At 38.1% G+C, this 27,462-nt stretch overlaps 1 protein-coding gene across 2 annotated transcripts; it reads left to right on the forward strand.

Annotated features, from left to right (window-relative positions):
* slco5a1b (solute carrier organic anion transporter family member 5A1b) lies at positions 1–27,462 on the forward strand. Of its 2 annotated transcripts, none has more exons than XM_027137857.2 (23): positions 1–309; positions 4,082–4,132; positions 5,207–5,320; positions 6,233–6,323; positions 7,472–7,592; positions 8,146–8,467; positions 9,017–9,304; positions 9,403–9,446; positions 13,665–13,987; positions 14,083–14,169; positions 15,899–15,978; positions 16,150–16,214; positions 17,076–17,288; positions 17,454–17,651; positions 18,546–18,693; positions 18,842–18,915; positions 19,016–19,093; positions 20,193–20,312; positions 20,429–20,595; positions 22,625–22,678; positions 22,772–22,836; positions 25,108–25,181; positions 25,274–27,462. In XM_027137857.2, the coding sequence occupies exons 1-23, from the start codon at positions 222–224 to the stop codon at positions 25,340–25,342; spliced, it is 2,934 nt and encodes a 977-aa protein (XP_026993658.1). In that variant the 5' UTR covers positions 1–221; the 3' UTR covers positions 25,343–27,462. The 2 variants fall into 2 exon arrangements, with proteins under 2 accessions (XP_026993658.1, XP_026993657.1); XM_027137856.2 differs by having other exon boundaries at positions 2–309; positions 8,984–9,304.

Raw genomic sequence — 27,462 nt, forward strand, 5'->3', positions numbered from 1 at the left:
TGAGTCAGGGAGGGCCTGCAGGAAGCTCTGACAGGTTTTACGTCTCCTCTTCTTCCCTCCTCCTCCTCCTCCTCCTCCTCGTACGTCAATCGCTCCATCATCTCTGCCTTCACTTCACATCGTGCTGGAAATATAGATTTGAGATATATATCTACACGAATAAGCCCAACAACACGCGAAAAACATCGGCATGGATTTTTAGCGCATTGTGTCATGGATATATGAGAGAAGAAATGGATTCCTTTTACCTGCTTCTTCCTCTTCTTGCTTTCCAAGTGCGTCTCATCACTGCGGCCGACAGAAAATACGGTGGGTGTGGGGTATAGGAGGGGGGGGGGTGTCTAATATTAATAATATTAATATGATGGTTCACATGATGGTTTATTATACGGGGACCATAATGTAGAATGTTGTCCATGATGCAATAAACGGATTAATAATACCGAATAATAATATTAGAGATGATAATAATGTTAGAAATGATTCCCATACATACAGTAATTTATGTATAACACAAAGGACATTGGTCCTGAGGCTGTTAGGAAAGACTCGCCTGGGCCTGTGGGGTAATCAGCACATAAACCTGCACACACATCATATGCACATGTTTATATGTACATTTTTCTGGTGTGTAGTATAATGCGATGGTATTACTGTATAAGGTAGTGACTTAGGCTAGGGGCAAAGCCTGTCAGATAAAAAGTACTACATGAAAAGACTTTGTTTAATGGAGAAAAATGTGTGTGTAACAGAGATCCAGATTCAAGCTGTTCTAAAGGTTACCCTGTCCATAGGGCATCCCATTACCATAGCAACCACTTTGAGCATCCTTAATTCATGTAGAAAGCCTGTGAGAAAAGGTGGGCGGTTGTTTCCCCAAATAGCCTTCTGTGCTTTCTGATTAGGACACAGCATGTCAATTACTGCCGAAGAGGTCTCTGTCAACGATCCTCAGCAAGCAGCAACCCTTACCAGTGAAAAATGTGCCTAGTGGTTAAGCCTAGTGGTTAAGCTGTTGGGCTACCAATCAGAAGGTTGTGAGTTTGATTCCTAGTACCACCAAACTGCCACTTCTGGGACCCTGAGCAAGGCCCTTAACCCTCCATTGCTCAGTTGTATAAAAAAATGAGATAAAATGTAAGTTGCTCTGGATAAAGGCATCTGCTAAGTGCTGTAAATGTAAAGCATTCTTTTTTTCAAAAGCATAAAACTATGATTATAACAACAATTCTTCTTCTTATTGTTGTTGTTATGATTGTTATTATGCTGTGTTTAAACTGTTTTTGAAGCGTGTAACAAATGAAAGTTACTGATCTGGTTAATATGCAAGCAAAGTTTTGGTTTGTAATTATTTACATGTATTAGAACAACATATGTGTGATGCCGGTGCATGTTGTTTATACTATTTATTGCAGTCTAAATGGTAAATTAGTCAATTATTTGACTAATATCTAAATAAGTCACAATTTCTCTAATGAATTGTCTCAGGTATCAGATATGCTGTGAATGCAAAACCCATTGCAGATCTATGGGATTTTTACTGGTTTAGCTTCACTGTGCTAGTTAGCAGCATTATGAATGTGATACACTGTATACAAGTAATTGCAAGATATGGCCTGAATTATTGATTGTATATATATTAGGACTTATATTGTGTGTTCCAAGTTTTAAGAAGTGAGATAAAATATGTAAAAGTAGAATTTTAATATATAAATAGATGTTTGGAGAAAAGCATTTTTTTAATGTTATTTTTAAATGCTGCCATATATCAAAACTCATGTGACCATGTGATTGAGTTTCATGTTACTGTATTTTAATTTTTCAAAGATTTTTAAAGAAAAAAATTCTGTATTTTAAAAAAATCCTGTATTATTAAAATTCAAAATGGCAGACATCATAAAGTAAATTAAAATAATTAATTAATTTAAAAAAGAGAGAGAGAGAATGTGACTGTTTACTTATAAATTTTATCTCAAAGCTTTTAACCCTAATTTAATATATACATAAAAAATAAACCTGTATTGAGTTAAGAAAAAAGGTGAGGAAAAAATAAATACACCCTGCCTACTTTCACAATGATTAAGAGAATAATTAGAAGCAGGGTGTTACTAATAAAATGCACACGATTAATTAATCATGAAAAAGTGTGACTATAAAATTGGAACTGACGACTGCTTGGTATTCTGGAGCACTCAGATCTCTGAGTCTACATCATGCCAAGAATAAAGAACATCCATGACCTCAGATATATAATTGTTGCAGCTCATCAGTCTGGGATGTGTTCTAATGTCTTAACTACTTGAAGTTCATCATTCTAAAGAAAGGTGGACTGTTTATAAATGGAGATTTTATCCTCTGTAGGCAATCCTTTGTAAGCAGATGTTATATTCATGTAAATGTTATATTCTCGACAGCACAATCTGAAAAAGGCTGAAGAATGTTGGCTTTCATAGAATGGTGTTAAATCGCTCTTCTCTCCCAAAATGGATTTGATGCTAGACTTGCAAATTGCATCTGAACAAACCACAAATTCTGGAGCAATATATTTTGCGGTAATAAGACCAATGCGGCGTGTGTTTGGTTATCATGTACAGTGCCAATTACAGTGTCAAAACAGACACAGAGTATCGCCATAAACACCTCATAACAACTATCAAGACGTGATTATTTGGGCTTGTTTTTCAGCAAAAAAACCTAGGAAACGTGCAGTGATTGAGACAACGATGAACTCCACTTTATACTAGAATATTCTTTAGACAAATCTAAAGCCATCTATCCAGCAGTTTATGCCGGAAAATGCTGAAAATTAGTTCTGTCAGGACCAATTTGTCACAAGGGAATTATAAGATGATATGCATGCAGTTAGTGTTGGCGGTATGGTTCTGTTCTGGGCAAGAATCCACGCGCCCGTCCATGTGCATGCATGGACAGAGCGGGGACAGCAGCGACTACAAAATGGAATAGACCCCCCATATAACAGAACCACTAACATGCATGGTATTGATATGCTCGCTTACGCATTTTTGGAACGTAATAAATGAATGGATAGATAGATAATTAAATAATTAGAGAGAGGGAGAGAGAGAGAGAAAAAAAAATATGTGGAGATTTAAGATGTAAACTGGTAGAACGAACACGGGTTCCGGCATGGTGGAGTCGGGGTTGGAAGAGGGAGGTTAGATCGCGGCATCAGCAAAGCGATATGTTATCACCTGATGTTATTTATTTGGAGGACATTAGGGTGTTGTTCCTATGACTGCATATATTTATTAACTTATGGATATGATTGGTGTACTGTATATATCAGCCATAACTTCAAAATCACCCACCTAATATAGTGTATTTCCTTTTTGTGGCACCAAAACAACTCCAAGTTATCAAGGCCTGGATTCCAAAAGACTTCAGAATTTGTGCTGTGGTATCTGGCACCAAAGTTTTTGCAGAAGATCCTTTAAGTTCTTTAAGTAAGTTGTAAGGTGGGGCCTCCATGGTTTGGATTGAGATCTAGACAATTTGGAGGCAATCAATTCCTTGAGCTCTTTGGCATGTTCTTTCAAACCCTTCCTGGCCAATGTTTGCAGTATGGAAGTACCTAAGTTGTGGTATTGCCAGCCCCAGACTCGAACCCACATCCTTAGGGTTCTAGTCAAACTGTCTAACCATTAGGCCACGACTATTGTAATGAATTTAATTAATTTATTTTATACATAGGAGACAATCACAAAAAGTGTTTCTGTGAGTCTTGCAGAGCCTTAGCTGTACATAATGAAATAAAAGCTTTGCATTAGAATGTAAGCTTTTTTTTTTTTTAAGATCCTAAGCATTTAAATGTGTGTGTGTGCACATTTGTGGTTAATCTTATGTTTGCAGTATTATCATTGTATTATACACCTATTGTGTCCTTACTCTTAAATCACCCAACTTTAAAGTATCCCTGTAAAGAATAAGATATATAAAACATTCAGACTAGCTATATTTATTAAATGTTAGTCCATAGATAATCTGTTAGTACATAGATTTGGACACAACCAAATGACAGAATTTGCTTTAAATGTACAATTTTACTTTTTTCTTTCATCAGGTTGCCTGTTTGAGGAGAATCTGTGCATGAACTATGAGATCTGTGTCAATGGTAAGACATGTAGCTACATACACTGATATACAAATTTGGAACAAAGACACATTACACTTTTGTTTGAGTTGTTGCATTTTATTAGATATAATTACATTATTGGCTATTAGCAGTTACACCATTCATATGTACACAATATTGAAAATTACGAAATTGTTTTTCCAATAATACGTTGACATTTTTTTCCATATTATTTCTGCATGGTCATTTCTGCATAACAAACACACACACACACACACACACACACACACACACACACACACACACACACACACACACACACACACACACACACACACACACACCAAGAATTTCCTGCAATTTTACAATTGAAGCCATTATTTCCTAACAAACACATTTTAATTTGTATTTATTTAATACATTTTAGAAATGCTAATGCTGTGTTTAATGGTCAATATCTTCATTGCAATCTTACTTCACAGTTAAGTAATAAAGAGAATTAGTACTGTAGCCATAAATGTAATAATAATTATTTGTTTAGATACCTATAGTTTTAGATAGCTAAAGGTAATGAACTGTAAAAAGTATTTTATTCATTTTATGTTTGTAACAGTTTATTTATTTATTCTCTTCTCTGGAAGTGAATTATTTTTGTGTGGACAATATACACAGTCTGGATATTGTTCTGGATATTGTTCTTTGACAATAGTGACAATGTTTCTTTAAACACCATACTGTTTTACAATTATAATCATTAATAATACATTTAATATACAATAATAAATATAAATGAAATTCTTTTTTGAACACAAGATTTGACCATATTATTTTTAAGCAATAAGCCACATGGCTAGGAACATAGCTAATAGCTAATGAAGGCCTTAGTAATTAGCTGATTGATTATTAATTAGCTGAATCGGAATGAGGGAGAAAGCTGAACTCTGCAGAGCTACGCCACTCCAGAGCTGATGTTCAACTTTATTTAAATTAGGATGTAGATGATGTGCCTACACAGTATGCTAGAGCTCCACATTTCTGACCAGTATCTGCAAAACCGCTTCACTTTTTGGCAGATGTTGTACAACAATACTTAATGCTATCATTGTTTTGTAGATGGAATGTTTGGCCGTTGTCAGATGATGATGGGAGCAGATGTGTACACATATGATATCCCACCAGCAACCCTGCAGAGATTTCGAACATTATTCTTGAAACTTTCACTTCGAGGTATGTAACAACGAATCGTATCGACTACTGTGATACTTATAGCGTATCAGTCTGCAAAATAGAATGAGATGAAGAACATTTACCTGCTCCTCATAGCATCTTGGAACCCTGCTGAATTAAACTAATCATAGTGATAGTGGAGGAATTGGATGGGGGATTGATGCAGTACGACATGACAGGCTATTACCACCCTGATATGGATTATTTTCACATTACCATGAAAACCACTGTCTGCAAGGTGTTAGTTCCATGTGTTATCCCTCATAATGGTGAGATTCTTTTGCAAAATAAAGATGACCCAAAACAAAACAAAACTTTCCTGAAAAATGAGAAACTAGACAAGGTACAAATGTATTTTGATGAGTGCAGTCACACAGGGTCCAGGAGACAAATAGTGACACATAGGCCAATTAATCTCTTTTAAATAATGCATTAAAATTTGCATTTTAATATGTGGAAAGTCCCATGAGGTGCAAGATAACCATGCTATCTGCCTGGGAAGAATAGTATTACAGTATTATCCCCTCTGACAATTAGAGCAACACTAGCCAATCTTGAGAGCTTGTGATGGGAAGAACAAGTGTTTATGGGAGGATTAAACTAGTAGAAAATGAGGTAATTAAAAAAATCCAATGTGCAATACAACACATTTCAGCTCTTCCATCAGGCAGATTATGTTAAAGGCTTTTGCTAGAGATCCAGATTTCAGTGCAAATTTAAAATCCATTAAATAAAATTTGATCAACATATAAACATATTACAAATATTTATGTACTGTACCAGAACTCAAGTGCAGTTGATTCCTTGAGCTAGAACGAGGAAGAAAATTGAAGAAAAATTTACAGATGGCTTATGACAATGTGGTCTAATTAGTTTAATATAATGTAGTCTAATGTAGTCTATGCTCCCCAGGCCTGTCATGGCACGATGACATCACTCAGCAGGTCCTGTCTAAAGAATTTTCGAAACTACACAGGATCCCTCTGCCACCACCTGGCTCAAGGTAATGTACTCACAGAGACATTAAATCAAACGCTACAGTAAAAGCCGAGCAAACCAAGAAATTGTTGGGGTTCCTGGAAAAAGAACATAAGAATGTTGTACATATTCATTTAAATGTTAAAGACTTTCCAAAGTTGTAGATTCTCTGTGTAGCTCCATTTTCACTGGAGTGTAGAGGAAAAAATGTGTTTGATTGCTCCAAGAAATTTCCATGACCGTGTATCAACACCAAAATATACCAAAAGTGGTATACACCTGACCATCATATCTACAAGTGCTTTTTGGACATTATTGTATTTTTAGTCCACCCTATGCTGTTTTAAAACCTTCAATCTTCTGGGACGTTTTTTAACTAGATTTGGTAGCATGGCTATGTTGGGCCCCTAGATTGCACTCAGTATTTCAGTTCATTCAAAAAGTGTTCACTGGGGTTGAGGTCAGGGCTCTGTGCAGGCCACTCAAGTTCTTTCACTCCAAACTTGCCAACCATTTACATTCACATTTACATTTACAGCATTTGGCAGACGCCCTTATCCAGAGCGAGGTACATAAGTGCTTAAATCTCTAACACTGATTACATTAATGCTGGTTCACTAGGTTACATACTTAAGATACCATGAGTTTAAAACATTAAAACATTAAAACCTTGTCTTCCTGGACCTCACCTTGTGCAAAAGCATTGTTGTGCTGGAAATGATCTGGGCCTCTCAATTAGAGAGAAGAGAAATTGTAATGCTACAGCCTACAAATTTGTGACTACAGAACGGGTCCCATTATAATTGTGATGGTCAATTGGGCATAAACTCTTGGATATTTTATCATGCTGGCTGTCTGGAATGGCAGTGATCTCTGGTTAGCATACAGTACAATTCAGATTATTGAATACGCAGGAAGGCTCCAGTACATTGCAATGGTTTCCCTGGTTGTGTACTGTAATTGAAGCTTTTGTTCTGTAGCTCGCTGTAGGTTTCAGTTTTCAACCCATCTTCTCCCGGTAGCAATACGATTGCCTCATTTGCACTGATGAGCGTTAATTATCTTATGATGCTACTCTTGCGCGCATCAGCAGCAGGAGCCATATTTAGATGTCATTATGATGTTGTATTATAATGTAGGGCTGATAAGGTTCAAATGTTTCTTAATATGCAGACACCTGGTACAGGCAGCTTCTGTGGAAAGTGAAAGACTGAATCCATTGGAGGAGAAACTTAGCAAAAGTCTGCAGAAGTATTTGCTGAACATGAGTCTGCTGCCTAAACTAAATGGTCAGGTAAGGTACTCTTAGGAGTTTGTGCATTCACCCTCTTGCACTACTACATTTGGGGCATACACTGTATGCTTATGCAATAATGTGGTAGCACAGCATTTGTGCAGCTCACTACTAACCACAACCCTTTAACGCCTATTGTTTGCTATGTGGGTGCACAGATGTTAGGCTTTTAGTGTCTGTCCAATTACTGGCATATCCACATACTTCACCTGTATATGATGAATTGGAACAACAATTAATGATTATTTTATATAATTTTATAAATACTTATACAGTTAAACTGTAATTGAATTGAAATTGTACTTTTAATATCATGCCCTTAAATCAGTTTACTCTGCTGTCACTGAACAGACAAAAATTATACCAATTATTGACAAGGAATATTAAGGAGTCTTAAGGTGTGTGCGTGTGTGTGCGTGTGTGTGTGTGTGCGTGTGTGTGTGTGCGTGTGTGCATGCACACATCCATTTTAGTGTCTGACGTGCAAAGTCAAGTTTGTAAGATATCTAGCATACAGTAAATATTGTATGTGTGTACCTGTTTGTTTGTACAGGTCATCAAAACGAAGTCTTCTCTGCCATCGATGTATTATTATTCTGGAAAACCAAACCTTAAAATCAGCACAGTCCCACCTGAATTCACCCCAGATTCACCCTATCAGTCTGCTTCTTTCCCGGACCTTACTCGTTATCAGAGTGACACAGTGTACAACACACAACAGCTGGATGGTTCAGACTTCGCTCTTACTGCCTTAAAGCAGTATGTGTCTCAAAAAATGTCATCTGGGCAGAGAGGTAGACCAAAACCAGAGCCAGTATTCACAAAGGGTGGATCCTCACAATTGCTTGTCAAAAAACCTCTGACTCCAGTAGATGGTATGATCTGTTTCCTGTATATGAAGTGTATAATTGACATATAATTATACATTATGCATAATATTGCTGTCGGAAAATACTGTAATTCCATCTAATATAAAAAAACTCTATTTACTCTATCAATCAATTAATCAAATACTGATAACATTTTAATGTCTATGCTTTCCTTGGCAACAGAATTGATTGTATCTCATTCATGACTGGGAGCTAAAGGAGCAAAACTGGTCAATGCTCTCTTGGTGGGAGGGACACTGTCTAGGGTTAGCATTAGCATCACACTAGCATTGTTTAGATTGCCAAGCATTTTAAAAATGTATTCATGTGTTAGTTATGTTATTCATTCACTCTCATCATTTCCTAACTGTTACATGATAGAAGCACTGACAGGAGGGTGGGAATTGGCAGGTTAGAGAAAAAAAGTAACTGATTTTGGTTTAGCTCAAATGTAACTTAAATGTTGCTCCTAAATATTCCGTGTTTTTGCAACTTAGTGCCTGTTGGTTTTGCTGTTTACAGAGACCTTTATCCGAAATGTTTTGCACAATGTAGGAAGGCACAATGTAGATGTGCAGAGTTTGAGTCCAGCGGATCTGGACCAGCTGGCCTCTCTCATAGCTGATGCTCTGCAAGTAGTAGAGAAACAAGCAGGAAATGGATACACACCCAGAGATCTGACCCAAGAAACAGAAGATCTGCAAACCGAAGAACAGAATACTGGAGAACTGCCACCCATTGATCAGGAGCCAGGTGGAGATTCATGGAATGACAATACCTCAGAGTCAGTAAAGCATCTAAGTGAAGAAACACCAAACACTCAAATGTTTGAGACCATGTCAGGTACATCTCTGGGATATTATTAAAGCAAGTTAATTGTGATATATAATGTTTTTATTATAATACTTTAACATAAATCATGTTGTGCTTCTTCTCTGCAGGTGGACAAAGCAGGAAGGAGCTGAGTTCTAGTGCAGATCATAAGGTATTTATGTTTGCCTGTGTTTGCCATCACTTTTTATATATGCTACTACATCCATATATGTACTACATCCATAAGGCCATTATAGTAGAGATATTAGACAGAAGCCACATCAGAATGGGATGCATTTGGCAGGCATATAATCCGCTGAGCTTGAGAAGATCTGAGAGCAGAATGGGAGAAACTGCCTGCTCCTTTATTAATGTTACAAATATAAGGAAGCACTAACAGAAATTCCCAGGCAGCTCTTTTTCTCCCATTATGCTCATGCTGTTGATACTTAAGGACTTAAGCACTTGTTCTTGTTTGTGTAGGGGCTAAAAGTCTTGTTATGGGGCATAGAAGCGCTGCAACAAATTTCAGTCAGGACCACTTGAGTCAAAATAAAGACAATTCTTTGAAATATTTCAAAAAAATTTATTTGCAAGCTTATGAAATTTACATTTGGCGGTATGGCTCTGTTCTGAATTCCCCTTCCTTTTCATGAGCTCCATGAAAGCTAGTCAGGGAACAGCAGCAGCTTTGTGGGGGGACAATCTCCCATTAACTGGGAAAGCAGCCAGACAAAATCCCCCCCAAACAGACCATACCAGGCAATCCTCCCTGGCGCTTCATGCTAACTGAAGAGCCAGCAGAGGATTAAAGTGAGCTTTTCACTAACCAAACTTATTAGTAAAATACCAACAGAGCAGAGGACATGTTATCAGGCACGGAAAGCAGTTCCTTTACCATTTACTAACCACTGACCATTAACCCCCCCCCCCCCCCCCCAAAAAAAAACCAACGGAAGGCTTAGTGCCTGTATACGATTCAAGGCTGCAGAAGACTCCAGATCATCATGAACATCATGCCATCCTAATTTCCCAAGGAGCAACCAGAACCTTTAACGTTCCACTCCTGGTTCAGCTACCTTAGGGACAGCAGCAGAAAAGGAGAGCTAGCAGCAGCAGAGGAGGAGAGCTAGCAGCAGCAGAGGAGGAGAGCTAGCAGCAGCAGAGGAGGAGAGCTAGCAGCAGCAGAGGAGGAGAGCTAGCAGCAGCAGAGGAGGAGAGCTAGCATAGCAGCAACAGAGCTAGCTCAATCACAAACAGAACACAAGAACCAAGAACTCCCTGAATATCCCGAGTAGCCATCTCTAGCTCTAGGATCCATCCAACAACCCGAGAAAGGAGATTTCCAAAAGACCCAACAAGAAATCCAGTCTTAACTTCCTTTTCCAATAATTTCAGGTTCTTTAACGGCAGAAAGCAAATTATAGGCAAACTAATGAGTAGTCAACCAAACACTCCTGCGAAAACCTTGGATAAGTCCAGCTATTAAATAATTGAAGAAGCAGCGGTTAGGATGCTTCTCGGGGCCTTTCCAGCTTTGGAACATTTACTTTATTTATTTATTAATTTATTTATTTATTTATTTATTTGTGTTTGTTTGTTTGTTTGTTTGTAACAAACAGAAACAATACAAGCAGGGCCAGGAGCCATTGATTATCAATCCAAAGGTCACTATCTTTCGCTGGACACTCATACAGAGAGGAGAGAAATTTAATCAAGCTTTTCATTTTCATTGCTGGCTAAAATTTAACCATGTCAAGTTAAGAAGTTAAACCATTTGCCAGTAAATATTTCCTGCATTACGTATCATAACAGCCTAACGAGGCATGGCATAACATATCACAACAGCCTAGCAAGGCACAGCGTGACACAACATAACGCCTAGCAAGTCATGGCATATCATATCATAACTGCTTAGTAGGGCATAGCACAACATACCATAGCCTAGCGAGGCATCGTATAACGCAACAACGCCTAGCAAGGCATGGCATAACGCATCATAATGGCCTAGAGAGTCCTAGCACAACGCAACATAGCGCACAGCAAGGCACAGTACCAAGCACCATAACACAGCCTAGCGAGGCATAGCATAATGTATCATAACAGCCAACGGGGCCTAACATAGCGTTACATAACATAGCTTAGCAGGGCATAGCATAACGGAACCTATCGTAGCTTCGCAGGGCATAGCATAACGGAACCCAACATAGCTTGGCAGGGCATAGCATAACGGAATCCAACATATGCAGGGCATAGCAAAACGTAACCTAACATAGCTTCGCAGGGCATAGCATAATGGAACATAACATAGCTTGGCAGGGCATAGCACAACGGAACCTAACATAGCAGTGCATAGCAAAACGTAACGTAACATAGCTTAACAGGGCATAGCATAACGTAACCTAACATAGCCTAGCAGGGCATGGCATAAAGTAACCTAACATAGCCTAGCGAGGCATAGCATACCGTAACTTAACATAGCTTAACAGGGCATAGCATAACGTAACCTAACATAGCCTGGTGAGGCATAGTATAACGTAACATAGCCTAGCAGGGCATAGCATAAACTAACCTAACATAGCCTAGCGAGGCATAGCATAACGTAACGTAACGTAACATAGCCTAGCAGGGCATAACGTAACCTAACATAGCCTAGCAAGGCATGGCATAACGTAACCTAACATAGCCTGGTAAGGCATAGTATAACATAACATAGCCTAGCAGGGCATAGCATAAAGTAACCTAACATAGCCTAGCGAGGCATAGCATAACGTAACGTAACATAGCCTAGCAGGGCATAATGTAACCTAACATAGCCTAGCAAGGCATGGCATAACGTAACCTAACATAGCCTAGTGAGGCATAGCATAATGTATCATAACAGCCTAGCGAGGCATAACATAGGGCAACGTAACCTAACCTGGCCTAGCGAGGTATAGCATAATGTAACACAGCCTAGCAGGGGATAGCATAACGTAACCCAACATAGCCTAGCGAGGCATAGCATAACGTAACCTAACATAGCCTAGTGAGGCATAGCATAAGAAGTCGTGGCCTAATGGTTAGAGAGTCTGACTTGTAATCCTAAGGTTGTGGGTTTGAGTCTCGGTCCGGCCACGATTGAGGTGCCCTTGAGCAAAGCACAGAACCCCCCAAATGCTCCCCGGGCGCCGCAGCATAAATGGCTGCCCACTGTTCCGGGTGTGTGTTCACGGCTGTGTGTGTGCACTTTGGATGGGTCAAATGCAGAGAACGAATTCTGAGTATGGTTCACCATACTTAGCCGTACGTCACGTCACTTTCACTTTCACCTAACATAGCCTAGTGAGGCATAGCATAAAGTATCATAACAGCCTAGCGAGTCATAACATAACGTAACGTAATCTAACCTGGCCTAGCCTAGCAAAATGCAACATAGCCTAGCAAGGCGTAGCCTGCCTAGCATAACAGACTGTACAACACGCCAGCCCGGTCGCTTCTGGCTCAACAAATGCACCATTAGACACGAACATGCGTGCCATATTGATTTACCGTAAGTTCAAAGCGTTTTCAAAACGTCCCCATCGGCTCGAATATACTAATAGTAATCACGACCTCATATAGTGCCATATCGCAAACACAAAAAGAGATAACTTGCGGTTTAATCTCTAATAGCAGCCGAATTTAACTCGCAGCAGCAACAATGCAGAGGAAACAGCCCCACAACATAACGAGCTGGCTCAACAAACGCACTATTATACTGTACACGAACATGCGCGCCGTATCGATTTACCGTAAGGTCAAAGCGTCATCAAACCTCCTTTTCGGCTCAAGTATACTAATAGTAATCACGAACTCTTATAGTCCCATTTCGTGAAACCAAAAGGAGATTTGGTTTAAACTCTAATTAGCCATCAAGTTTGAAGTCAGAGGCAGCAGCCCCACAAAAGAAAATAGCTTGCGGTTTAAACTCCAAATAGCCACCGAGTTTAAATCGCAGTTGCAGCAATGTGGAGGAAACAGCCAAGCAGACTGACTGAAAAAAGCATTTAGATAGGGCGCCCTGTTTGAAATGGACCAATAATGCGCTTAGGAATCAGATCAGCTGATGGGCGGGGTTAGAAAATTGACATCAGCTGATAGCCGAGCTTGACTATGTGGCCTGCCTGAACTGACGCTGAACGCTATATTTATGAAAGCCTTTAAGAAAAACTTTAAGCTATACAAAAAATGACAAGCTACAATAAAAATGACATTGGGTTGTGAGGACTTTTGATTTAAAATGTCTAACCCGGACATGAGGAATGTAGACAGCAGTAATGGCTGTTCACAAGGCATTAAAATAAACGCAAAATAGAATATTTGAGTGTATTCTTTAATTATTTATATTGGCTCTCTTCTGTGTTTACAGGATGGAGAATTGTTGGGGAAGCTTCTGGAGTATCTGGATAAGTCCCCCACCTCAGAGGCGAGCTCTCCTGTAAAGGAGCAGGGTGCATCTGTGGAGAGAGTACACAGCAGAACAACCGAGCTGGGTGTAAAAGTACAGAAGAAGGCAATGGAACAGGTGGAGGAGGTGGAGGGATGGGTGGAGGCTGCTGCTCTAGCGCCATCCTCTGGTCTAGAGATGGATCTCACACCGCACAGGCAAAATGTAAAAGTGCAGGATCTGCAACTTGATGTACAGACCAACAGTAATAATGATGTATATGGCTACATCATAACAGATACTGAGTAAGTACTTATATATCAAAAGAAAAAAAACACAAATAATAGTAGAATTAATTTTTTTTTTATTACAAATCGATGGCTCATTTTTTCTTTATCAGCTCTCTTCCCACTGATCAAGGATTGCACCTAATGGAGCTCTTGTGTCGCAAAGCAAAGATCAAAATGACTGATTTCCTTGACCTTTCGTGAGTCATCTGCATATGAGTGAATGTGTGTGTGTGTGTGTGTGTGTGTGTGTGTGTGTGTGTGTGTGTGTGTGTGCGTGTGCGTGTGCATGTGTGTTAAATTAACTCACTGTTTAGTTTCCTCTATGTATTTACAGTCATGTGAAAAAATTAGGACACCCCATTAAATATTAAAGTTCTTTATTATAACATCAACATGAATTTCTGATCTTGTTTTAATTTGTACCTGTAGATGAAAGTGATATAATTGCACCAAAAAAAAAAGCAAAACACATCTTGCTTTCACTTATTAAACAAAAGAAATGAACAAAAATTTGTGTTTAATCTGTGGAAAAAGTTAGTACACCCTATGTCTTCCCCCTTTGGCTGAAATAACCTCTATGAAAGGTTTCTTGTAGTTATCTACCAGTTTCTGACATCAACTGGAAGAAAGTTTTCCCCACTTTTCAATGCAGAATTCTTTCAGCTGTGTTTCTTACACGCAAAGTCTCTTTTAAATCAACACACAGGATCTCAATAGGATTTAGGGCTTTGACTTGGATTTTCTAGAGTTTTGCATTTTCTACTTTTCAGTGAGTCTTTGGTGGATTTACTGTTATGTTTTTGTTCTGTTGCAAGGTCCAGTTCACTTTTTTTGACAGATGGTCTCACGTTCCTCAAGCACCTTCTGATACAATGTAGAATTCATAGTCAATTCTATGATGATGACCTGGCCATGTCCTGCTGCAGCAAAGCTCAAACCATAACACTTCCACCTCCATGTTTCATAGTTCTTTTGCTGAAATGCTGTATTTGGTTTACACCAAACATCCCCTCTGTTATGGCCTCCAAATAATTCAGTTTTAGACTTTTCTGTCCAGATCACATTATTATTCCAGAAGTCTTGGCCTTTGTGTTATTTGGCAAACTTTATTGTTGCCCTCATGTTTTTCTTAGACAGTAAAGGTTTTCTTCTTGCACACCTCTCATGATGATTAAAGTTGTTCAGTCTCTTTCTGATTGTAGACTCATGCACTTTGACCTCAACTCTAGCAAGAGCTTGGTAGGTCCCGTGATGATATTTTAGGGTTTTTGGAGACTTCTTTAAGCATCTTGCAGTCTGCTCTTGCTCGGGTGGCCTGAGTGGTGTTAAATGTTCTCCCCAGTAGAACGACTGATTACACATTTTTTTGAGTTCTTTTTATATCCCTTACCAGACTCATAACCATCAAGCATCTTCCTCAGAGAGCTCTTTGGATCTCACCATGGTGATGTGTCTCACTTCACCAATTAAGAGCGAACCAAACTAACTGTCTGAAGTTTAAACAAGACAAGCCGTCTTCAAAATGCTCTGTAACAATGTTCTAATAATTTGCACCTGATGTGATACACCTATCGGTCATTTTATCCATTTTAAGTACAAATAAATGTGGGGGTGTGCTTAATTTTTGAAATTGGAATTTTTTATTTGTTTAGATATATTACTCAAATCTTTCAATATTGTTAAAATCAAGATTAAATGTCCGCATGTTTAACTATTAAAACAAGCACAGGTTTTCATGGGGTGTCTAAAATTTTGCACGACTGTACGTCTGTTCTTTAAACTTAATCATTTATCAAGTGTCCTACTAACAGCTGATTATTAAGCAACATGCATAACATTTACTTTTTTTTATTAAGTAATATGCATAACATCAAAAAACACCATCACAAAGTCTTAAACAAATGTTGTGTGTGTGAATGTGTGCAGTGTTGTTGGTCCAGCTGTGACATTCCAGGTCCGCACTAATGATCAGAATATCACCACAGCTGCCATTGCTAATTTGGCTGGTAAGAATTTTACACACACACACACACACACACACACACACACACACACACACACACACACACACATGCTCACACACACACACACATGCTCACACAGAGACACACACTTTTTGGCACTCTCTAACAATGTACACACATCATGACTGACACTTTTGCTGTCTGTGTAATCAGATAAACAGAAGGCTGCACTAGAGAAGGAGGCTGGAGTCACCATTTTGGAGGCTGGAGTTACTGATGTAAGGAACTCAGTTTCTCACTCTGTCATTGATACACTCTGCTGCATGAAAGAATAAACATTTACACCTCTCAACGTTTTCCCTTCACTTTGAGCTTTTATATATATGTATATAGCAGGTGAGTAAAGTGAGATCCTTTAGATATTTTTTGTGATGTTAGGAAGTGTGAAAGTGTGTGGCATTCACAGAGCCCTGACCTTTATCTCACTGAACATTAGCAATTGAAGTAAGGCCAACTTTTGAATGGGATGTTAAACATACATATTGGTATGATGATCAGATGTCCAAATATATATATATATATATATATATATATTTTTGTGTTTATATATATATTTTTATATATATATATATATATATATATATATATATATATATATATATATATATATATATATATATATATATATATATGTGTGTGTGTGTGTACACGTATATATATATATATATATGGTTAGCACGTTCGCCTCACACCTCCAGAGTTGGGGGTTGTATTCCCGCCTCGGCCTTGCGTGTGCGGAGTTTGCATGTTCTCCCCGTGCCTCGGGGGTTTCCTCCGGGTACTCCGGTTTCCTCCCCCGGTCCAAAGACATGCATGGTAGGTTGATTGGCATCTCTGGAAAATTGTCCGTAGTGTATGAGAGTGTGTGTGCCCTGCGATGGGTTGGCATTCCGTCCAGGGGGTATCCTGCCTTGATGCCCGATGACCCGAGTAGTTCAGATAAGCGGTAGGAAATGAATGAATGAATATATGCTATGATACTAAATGTATTTGGACACCTGATCATTATACCGATATATATATATATATATATATATTTATGAATCTCTAAATTTGTCTTTTTGTCTATGTGTTTGTAGAAGACTACGTTAAATCAAATTCCTACTAAGTACAGCCACTCAGAATCTATGAAGTTCCTAATCCTTACAATAATATCCATCGTCTGCATCATCATGGTCCTGCTGATCTCTAGTATTATTTACTGTCTGCGCCATCGATCACATCACAAACTCAAAGAGAAACTCACCAATCTCAGCACAGATCCTGCTACTGAAGCCACAGCTACCTATCAGGTACAAAGCATTATGTGGGTAATAAGGCTTATATAAATGGGATCATAAGACAAATACCCAGGATGGTATGAAGAAGTAATGCTGAGGCTTCAATTCATTAAACAACTGCATAAATATTGGACAAGTATTTCATTGCACATCTGTTCTACTCCTTCATATGTGCAGGAGTTGTGTAGGCAGCGAATGGCTGTGAAGCCCCCAGTGGAAAGAACAGAACTTCGACAGTCCTCTCGAATTAACAGTGTGTCTTCTCAGCTGAGTGACGGACCAATCCTTAGCCCCTCTGCTCGCACAAGCACTTCCTCCTGGAGTGAAGAGCCTGCGCACTCAAACATGGACATCTCCACTGGACATATGATACTGGTAACCACTCAGATGTAGAGTCCCCTCTAAAAGTATTAGAACAGTCAATTCTTTTGTTTTTGCTATACAAATGGTGAAAAGGAGAATATTGGAAGATAGACATCCTTTTTTCGTTTTTGTTCAATTAAAACAGCAACAGCTGATGGCAGAAGGATTGCAATAAAATTTTATATCTGGATTTCTGGAATATTCCTTTGTGATAATGACCATTGTTAAACGTGCTATGCAAACTGAACTGAACTGATTTGAGTGGGTGGATTTCAAACTCCTGGCATGTGTGGATGAGAGACGAGCGACTTTTTTATAAACCTTCATGTTTAGATTTTTAATTTATTTATTTATTTTGTGAATAAAATTGAATTTCATTTGCATTTTTCTCACTTGTAGACACATATACACAAACATAAACACACTGAGTTCAGCACAGCTCTCTCTCTCTTACCAGTTGACAGTGCAGCCACACACAAGTAAATTCACTGTAATCACACACAGGAGAGCATCATCACATATGACCTGTTGGTTCAACCCACCTATTCTCCTTCTCGCTGCCACGTCACCAAAATGCCTAACTCAAGCCAGGGAGCCATCTGGCCTGCAGCCATCTGTTGGTGCTTAAACACGAGCCTTCTGCCAAAGATAAATACTGTAGAGTTGTAATGTAATAATTATTGATAAAACCTACTGTAATTACTTTACCACAATCAGGCAAAATATGGGAAATTTTCAAATTGAGTGAACAGCTAGAGATTGTGTGATGTGTGATGTAGACTGTGTGATGTACTGTATATATAAAAAGAATGTACTGTTGTTCTATAAACAAAATAGTGTACCACACAACTCTTTCTTTTTTTCTGCTTGTCTCTGTTTTTCTCCTTCCCTTTTGTTATTTTATAGTCATATATGGAGGATCACCTGAAGAATAAGAACAGGTTGGAGAAGGAGTGGGAAGCTCTGTGTGCATATCAAGCAGAACCAAACAACTGCAGCATTGGCCAGAGAGACTGCAATGCCAAGAAGAACCGCACCTCCAATATCATTCCTTGTGAGCATGTGCCTTTATATATCCAGAGACCCTCTGTTCATTTTAAACAATGCTTAAAAAAGAGCAATGTTACAGACAGCATTAACCCATTAACCTGTTTTCAGGGCATTGCTTTTAATCTACATTTTCATGTATACTTGTGTTTCAGATGATCATTCTAGGATTTGCCTGAAAATTGAGAACAGCCAAGGCAACTCTGAATACATCAATGCTAGTCCTATTGTAAGTACATACTATAAAATTCCACTTCCTTCTTACTGTACACAATGCAATCCTGTTTCAATACACCTTAAACAATTTTGTACAATTGTTTTTCTCTTAGATGGATCACGACCCTAGGAACCCAGCCTACATTGCCACGCAAGGTCCTCTGCCCTCAACTGTGTCTGACTTCTGGCAGGTAAATCTTCGTGTGTGTGTGTGTGTGTGTGTGTGTGTGTGTGTGTGTGTGTGTGTGTGTGTGTGTGTGTGTGTGTGTATATGTGTGTGTGTGTATATGTGTGTGTGTGTATATGTGTGTGTGTGTGTGTGTGTGTGTGTGTGTGTGTATGTGTGTGTGTGTATGTGTGTGTGTGTGTGTGTGTGTGTGTGTGTATATGTGTGTGTGTGTGTGTGTGTGTGTGTATATGTGTGTGTGTGTGTGTGTGTGTATATGTGTGTGTGTGTGTGTGTGTGTGTATATGTGTGTGTGTGTGTGTGTGTATATGTGTGTGTGTGTGTGTGTGTGTGTATGTGTGTGTGTGTGTGTGTGTGTGTGTGTGTGTATATGTGTGTGTGTGTGTGTGTGTGTGTGTGTGTGTGTGTGTGTGTGTGTGTGTGTGTGTGTGTGTGTGTGTGCGTGTGTGTGTGAGAAATTGGCTGTATGCATGAATATCGTGTGTGTTTGAGAAATAAATGTGAAGGTGTCACACAATAAATACTCATTATTGCATTTCAACACATTAAATACATAGGAGCCATCACTGGGTCCCAGACACAGGCTACAGGTTCAGTGTCCATCAGTATAGCTATAGAATATAAGTGCATTATTGTACTTATATACGTATATGCTACATATTATATACCCTACATTATAGTATAGAAGTCTCTGGAACTGCAGGGATGTTCAGTACACTTCCAAAATAAATGGTCTGAATCGGTGTTTTGATGGTGGTGATGGCGAGCACTGCTAACACGAAACACCAAATTATCCCATTATTTATAAAGTCTTTACCTGCCTTGAGCTCTGGTGATTTAAGCTTCTTGACTTCACTTGATGGTAATGATTATACCATACGATTTACATTTTCCTCCTCATCAGACAGTTTGGTGTGCCCTCATTTTTTTGGTCTAATTTGGTCATTTTGACATTCTGTAAATATAAATGCATTCATTTAATCAATGAGGAGTTGAATCCTTTAATCGTGTTCTATTAATATGCTTTTTTAAAAATATTTTAGCTCAGATATGCATTGCTATTTAATTTGCATTGATCTGTGTGGGCAACATGTGTTTTTTAGATGGTGTGGGAAAGCGGGTGTGTGGTGATCGTCATGCTGACTCCTCTCACAGAAAGTGGAGTTAAACAGTGTTACCATTACTGGCCAGATGAAGGCTCCAACCTCTACCATATATATGAGGTACTAAACACAGATTACAGACTACCAAATACACACACATTCATTGTCACCTGCAACTCTACACATAGTTGGATGAATAGTGTTTGGAGTATGTAGTTTATGGTGTGTGTCTGTAGGTTAACCTGGTGTCAGAACATGTGTGGTGTGAAGATTTCCTGGTTCGTAGTTTTTACCTGAAGAACATGCAGACCAATGAAAGTCGCACAGTCACTCAGTTCCATTACCACACCTGGCTCAACCAGCATACACCTGAGACCAGCCAAGCTCTACTCGACTTCCGCAGGTACACATGAGCACTGTGTGTGTGTGTGTGTGTGTGTGTGTGTGTGTGTGTGTGTGTGTGTGTGTGTGTGTGTGTGTGTGTGTGTGTGTGTGTGTGTGTTCACACGTATGATTATACATATGCATCTGCATTTTTTGTTTCATTTTTGTTTCATTTATTGCAATTGATGGAACTTTGATGACAACACTGCCATTTCAATCTATTTTTGTTATGTATTTTTGTCTCTCTGCTGTTTCTCCTTCATTTTCTCACTGTCATTCTGCTGCTTGTTCGATCAATCGCTCTACCTCTGTGACATTTAATTCATCGATTGTTGATTTTAAAGCTATTATGACTCAAAGATTGATTTAATTTCAAGCACCATGAAAAATAGAAATCCCAGAACATATTACACTGTATACAGCTGTATATCATATATATATTGTAGAAGGAATTTTGGAAAGATTGCCTACAAATAGTTTGGGTGATTTTGCACGTCTATAAGAAAATATATAATATATAATATATAATAAAACTTTCCTGTGTAGCTGGATTTTTAATTAAATAAAATTTTACTTGTATAGCACTTTTAACAGTAGATACTGATGCAAAGCAATTTTGTAGGTATAAAAAATATTCTGAATAAAAATGAGTTAAAAAATGATTGAAAAGTTTCAAATGTATGTGCATTAAGGCATTTATTTTGTTTATTTAAGTGTGTCAGTCCACACTTCAGTTGTGTTAGAAGATCGTCAACATGATGTTATCAGCTTCTGCAAATTTCCCCTCTGAACATGTCTTTTATTCCCCACAATGATGAGTGGCATCTTTGTTTTCGTTCTGATCCTTTCTGCTTTTTTTTTCTTTTTTGTTTTCCGAGAGTAGTCTGCGTATTTATAGTCTTGTCAAGTGCTTCCTGTTTTAGATTCAGCTTTATTAGTATTAGCATTTATTATTTTGATCTTTTTTTGCAGCGATATGCTGTCCAAGTAACATAAAAAAGACATTAAAGCAACCTAGTAGCACAAAAATGCCCTGTGTTCATTTTTAACGCTGGTTTTGTGGTCACATAGACTCCATGACAGTGTGCACCATTGGACAGTGTGGGGAATGGAGATGGTCCATCTTGGTGTCTAGCTTGAACTGCCATTGGCTTGTCCCCTGTATGGTGTTAAATCTGTTCTGAAATTTCACACACTGACTTGTAGCAAAGGCCACAATTTTAGCCTTATATTGTACGTTTGTCTCAAAAACAAGAGAGCTTGTCACCCAAAGACTACCATACCCATGGTGTAGCACAGCGGCAGAAGGACTGTGATAAGGGGCTGCTACTCTTCAGCTTTTTTAGACATCTGCTTCTATCATCAAATGACCCAAAGCACGAATTAAGTCAACATGACAACACACACAAACACACACACACACACACACACACGCACACTATGTATCAGTGTGGAGGGTTCTTTCTCTCCCCTCTCTACTTTTACTTTTAATCCCTTGCCATTTCCCTCTATCTGTCTCATTGTCTGAACAGTTGCCAGTGTCATTTTTGTGCTAGTGCAGCTTGTGCACTCTGACCCCAGTTGCATAGTCACAAAAGTGATCACTGACAGCCGTTACTCCACATCCTAGTGCACCTTGGGACATTCCCTGTTCCCCTACCCCATGAGCACTGTTCTGGCCTTTGCTCATTATTCTACTCTTTATCTTTTTATCTTACCCATTGAACTTGCGAGACTTTGTTTTCTGTCTTTGTCCGACATGTTTTGATTTCTGTCCTACTATACTCCTTGATCATGTCGCTTATTTAGTCTTCATATCACAGCATTTTGCCTATATAATTAAAGAACAGGACCTTTTGTGTGACATATGTTGTTCTAACACTCACTGTCAGCACTGAAGTGTGTGTGTGTAATAGTGTGTGTGTGTGTGTGTGTGTGTGTATGTGTGTATACACTATGCTGTATATGTAAATGTGTTAAAGATTCATTCATAATATCACCAACATGAGCCCAGCATGTTTGTCACCGTGTATTTTTTTTCTTGACAGAAAAGTAAATAAATGCTACAGAGGAAGATCCTGTCCCATTATAGTTCACTGCAGGCAAGTAGAACACTAAACCTTTCATGAACATAAATGTGTTGTAATTAAATAATCAGTGGTCTCAGTTTCCGTCTCTCTGATTCTCTCTCTCAGTGATGGAGCAGGGAGGACCGGGACATACACACTGATTGATATGGTTTTGAATAAGATGGCTAAAGGTAGGTGTACATAAGCCTCTTTTTTGACTTTTTAATAAATATTCATTAAGAAACTTCCAAATCTGCAGCAATGATCACCTAATCTTTTGCAGTGGATTTGAAACAACTGCAACCCAATCTCCAATATTCAAGCAATAATTTCTTTAGTGTAAGAAATTTTTAAGCTTTCACAGCACAGTAATTCTTACATTTAGTGTGTATAGCAGTACACTGTGTTGAAATAATGTTTTTAGGTCTTTGGTCAGTCAAATTAAGAATGTAAGGAATATTGACAAATAGACTAATGTCACTGCAATCTTTTAGGTTAACATTTGTAATAAATATTCCTCTCTTTAACTTTTAAATTGTTAGGTGCTTGGTTATCAGTTGAAAGCAATATACAGATTCCATTCTATACTGTAATTTAATGCTCATATTAAAGTATATGAGTCTATGGTATAATCTGTGGAGGATGGCTGATACTGCTGGTGGTAAATGGAAGAGTTGCTAATTATTAACAAGTGCTAAATATTAATAACTATTAACAAGTTGTTGCTATGAACAAATCTGGAAAGAAGAAGAAAAAAATCACCATGTCTCCAAAATCACACCCACCAGAAACAGCGTATTGTTGTGTACTTACGTAACATGATCTGTTAATCTGTGAGTTACCAAAACAGATTTGTGTTTAGGATTTTTAGTTTTGGTCTCCAGTGGCAGTGTGCTTTACTCTACTCTAGCCACAGCATGGCATTGGCATATTGAGCTTAGGTGCTCAAAGCCATTGCAGGGAACAACAACAGTGCCATTAACTGTCAAAGGTCAAAACCCTCAAAGCAAATCATCAGCTTCATTAGAAGTGGAGAAAAGACAAGAACGACACCTAAAGCAACAGCAGGCTTTCTCAAAGCAGCACAGGACTGACAGCTAACGGTGGACCTGGGCCAGCAACTTAGGTTTCCTCAGCATGTAATTAATACCATTCTAAGACCTGACATTGTTATGGTGTCGGAGGTAATGGCTGTCATGCTGGCACTTACTGTGCCATGGAGAAGGCCAAGACATAGAAAAGGGAGATATATAAGCTGCTACAGACAACGCTGGAAGGCAAGGTGTTTACCTCAGAAGGTAGGGTGCAGAGGCGTTGCAAGACAGTCCTCAGTGGAGCTTAATTGCACTCAGCATTGCAGGCAAGAAGATGAGTTGGACCATCTGCAACCGGCACAGAGGCTGCATAGAAAGCCTCCCAGTGGCTTTGGATTAAGAGGGCAAATCTGTCAGAGAGTATAAATAGGGTACAAACTGTGGCCTTATCAACCTCAGCTGGGTTGCATGAGAGAAGAACACCTGAGGACCTCAGGAATTATAACTGTTGATGTGCCCTAGCTTAGTGTCAGAAGATGTTTCATTACATTTTGTCTTACATTTCTACTCAAATTTGAAAACCTTCCTTGACTCAATTAACAATGACCACAGTTAGACAGGCTGCTCATAATTTCACAACAATCTTGAATTTAAGATGTTTTCAGGGTTTGCTTTTTTGTTTAAAAAAAAATTTTGTTACAGAAATTAAGTTCTTACTCTGTATGTAAAATCCGTGATAGTAGTAGGAATAGATGAAGGTTCAATGCATAAAATAAGTACTAAAAAAAATAAAATAAAATAATAATAATAATAATAATAATAATAAAGTGTAATATGGGCTTTCAATTCATTAGATTAATGTAACAAATTACAAACATTAGAAAGGTATCTGACTTCCAGTGTATTAATACCTTATTTATTAGCCTTTATATTTCTATCACTATATTGTTTCTGTTTTTTTTTTTTTTTTTTGTAAGATTATTGTTAAATTTCAGGAGTTTCTCCCCAGGGGATCAATAGATATCTATCAGTTTTAAATGTGCTCTCTAGCATGGCATTATTGTCAAACTTGTATAACACATTTCTTTGTTAAGGAATCTCTTTAGGAATGCTCAAAAATCATTTTTATATGATTCAAAGAAGGAATAAAAAAAAAATATACCGAACCAGAGCAAATATGTGATGAATTGTTTTCTAGTGATTTCCTTACATAATAACTGGCAGGATAGATGGAAATCTCTACCATGCAATAGTGCAGGGGATGCAATCTTTGGTTGGTAATGTTTTTGACCACAACATTAAAGAGTATTAAAGACTTTTTTTTGAAAGATATTATTCAAAACTGATCTGTTGCTCCAGATTGAAGCAGCACATATATTCAGTGTGCTGTGTGTTGATGAATTTTATATATTTTATGTTTCTTTGTAGGTGCTAAAGAGATTGATATTGCTGCTACTCTGGAACACCTGAGAGATCAGAGACCTGGCATGGTTCAAACCAAGGTACACATGCACATGCAAAGACTTACAGACAAATCATATATAGGTATTCTAACCACTCTTTTTCTCTGTATCTGTCTCTTTCTCATTCTCAGGAGCAGTTTGAGTTTGCATTGACTGCAGTGGCAGAAGAAGTGAATGCTATCCTTAAATCCCTCCCTTAGTGAGAAATCAAGCAGCAAGAGGCATCTAGTTTCCCTCTCCTTCCTCTCCTTCTTTCTTATTTTCTGCCTTATTCTCTCTATCTGGATAGTGTATATAAAGTTAGGATTCATTAAAAGCTTTTTTCTCGTTTCTTTTGATGTGTACTGGCCTTGCAGTGCAGACAGTCTACTTATATTGAAAAGATATTATATGTTTGGATATATTAATCATATAGCTATAGATTTTTACCCACATGTAAATGTTCGTTTTTATTTTCGTCGACTTATTTCTCTGCTGGTGGCCCATGGTTAGTCATTGCCAAATGTGATATAATGGTAAGCTGACAATAGCTTGTTTCCGATGCTGAAAGCGGTCTTTAAAACATCTGCATCTCATCTAAGTTATGGTACAATAACAAAAATGACTAAAGTTGTTTGTTGACAATATTATATGCAGCTATGGAAAGTGCTTTGAAAATGTACTTGGTAAAGGCCCAAAATGCTGGTATATGTACTTATCTTAAAAGGAAATTTAGTATCATAGTCTGTTTTTATTTCACAGACAGTTCTATTTCACTTATCTTAACAATCAGAGGCACTAGAAAGATACACCTAAAAAGAAAGACCTGCATACCTTCTTGTGTCATTGTGCATACCTGCCAAGACATTCCAAAAAGTCACAAAGTGTGCTTTATTTAAGTCTATATTGCAATAAATCCTATTAGCTCCTTAACAGCTCGTTACTACCCTCAACTTCAAGTGGAGCTCCATGGGTTTGCTTATATCCTCCCCACTGGTTTAGCTTCTCTCTCTGCCATTTAATCCATGCATTTCATGTGCAATGACACCTAGCCATTGAGTACTTTGCTGTTAGTGAGTCTGAGAGGTTCCCACTTATTTTTGATACTGCCTTATTTTGATTCTTTTCAAACCATTAATAAGCTATCCATTTGGGACACATCAACCCTCCTGAGAACACGGTGTGGTGTTTGGTGTCATGGTGAACTGAGAAGAGGTGCTAGATGACCTAAAGTGCCCATTTTTACAAGCCAATGCACAATACCAAACTTTTTGCTATGGATCTCTTCACCAAAATAGTATGTGACCACAGGTTCTGTGATGACACTGGGGCTAAACCTTGGGTTTTCAGCTCAAAGTCATATGATCCAATAAACTCATTTCAGTTCAATCTTATTTGTATAGCACTTTTAACAATATACATGGTCACAGCTAATCTTTAAAGGAATATAGAAATTCTGAATAAAAAAAAAAAACAAAGCTTAAAATTCTAATTTATATTTATCCCTCACAAGCAAGCCAGAGTCATAGTGGCAATGAATAACCCCCTGAGATGATATGAGGAAGTAACATACAGTTAGACTGAACAGCAGCCATCTGATCTGAGAAGTTTCCAAAGCAAAATAAGTGAATAACAACAGTGTTTGTTGTAAATATCGTATCAAACTTCACTTTAGGACTGTTGCAAGGTCTTGGCAAGTACAATATACATTTTTATGGGATGAAGGTATAAGGTAAAAGGAGATACTGCTTAAGGGCTAGAAGATGATTAGCGTAAATAATGTATGGAAATTGACTAATTAGTGTCTCAAACCGTACACCCAAGAGGTGGACCATCATGGTAGGTGTGTAGTAAATAGTAATTGTAAAGTGTTTGTACCAGCCATAAACACACTAACATACCACTTCCTAGTCATTGTCCCTGCTGTGTTGAGAACAGATGGCCTACTGTCACATGTACACTGCAAAAATGACATCTTAGTAAGGTATAAATATTTTGAATATAGTTAAAATGATCTATTTCTTATTAATATATATAAAACTCACATGCTATCATTTATTTCAGCTTAGGAGAAAAGTGTTGTTCCTGAGTCTCTTGTGAGATGGTTTTAAGAATTTGCTCGATGTAAATAAAATATATAATGTGCTGTGATGGCATACTGGGCAGATTGCAGAAGCCACTAAAAATGTACTACCCTGTTCAGCTAGAATAATCATTACACCTCTTAATGATCCAGATTATTGTATTTACCACCAGAATTCTATTCTAATCTATTTTTCTTTCTCAACAAATGAAATGCTGTTGTCCTGTGATTAAAGTTTAACTGTATGTGAAACAATAA

Source organism: Tachysurus fulvidraco, chromosome 22 (assembly GCF_022655615.1).
Source record: "Tachysurus fulvidraco isolate hzauxx_2018 chromosome 22, HZAU_PFXX_2.0, whole genome shotgun sequence".
NCBI classification, from domain to species: domain Eukaryota; kingdom Metazoa; phylum Chordata; class Actinopteri; order Siluriformes; family Bagridae; genus Tachysurus; species Tachysurus fulvidraco.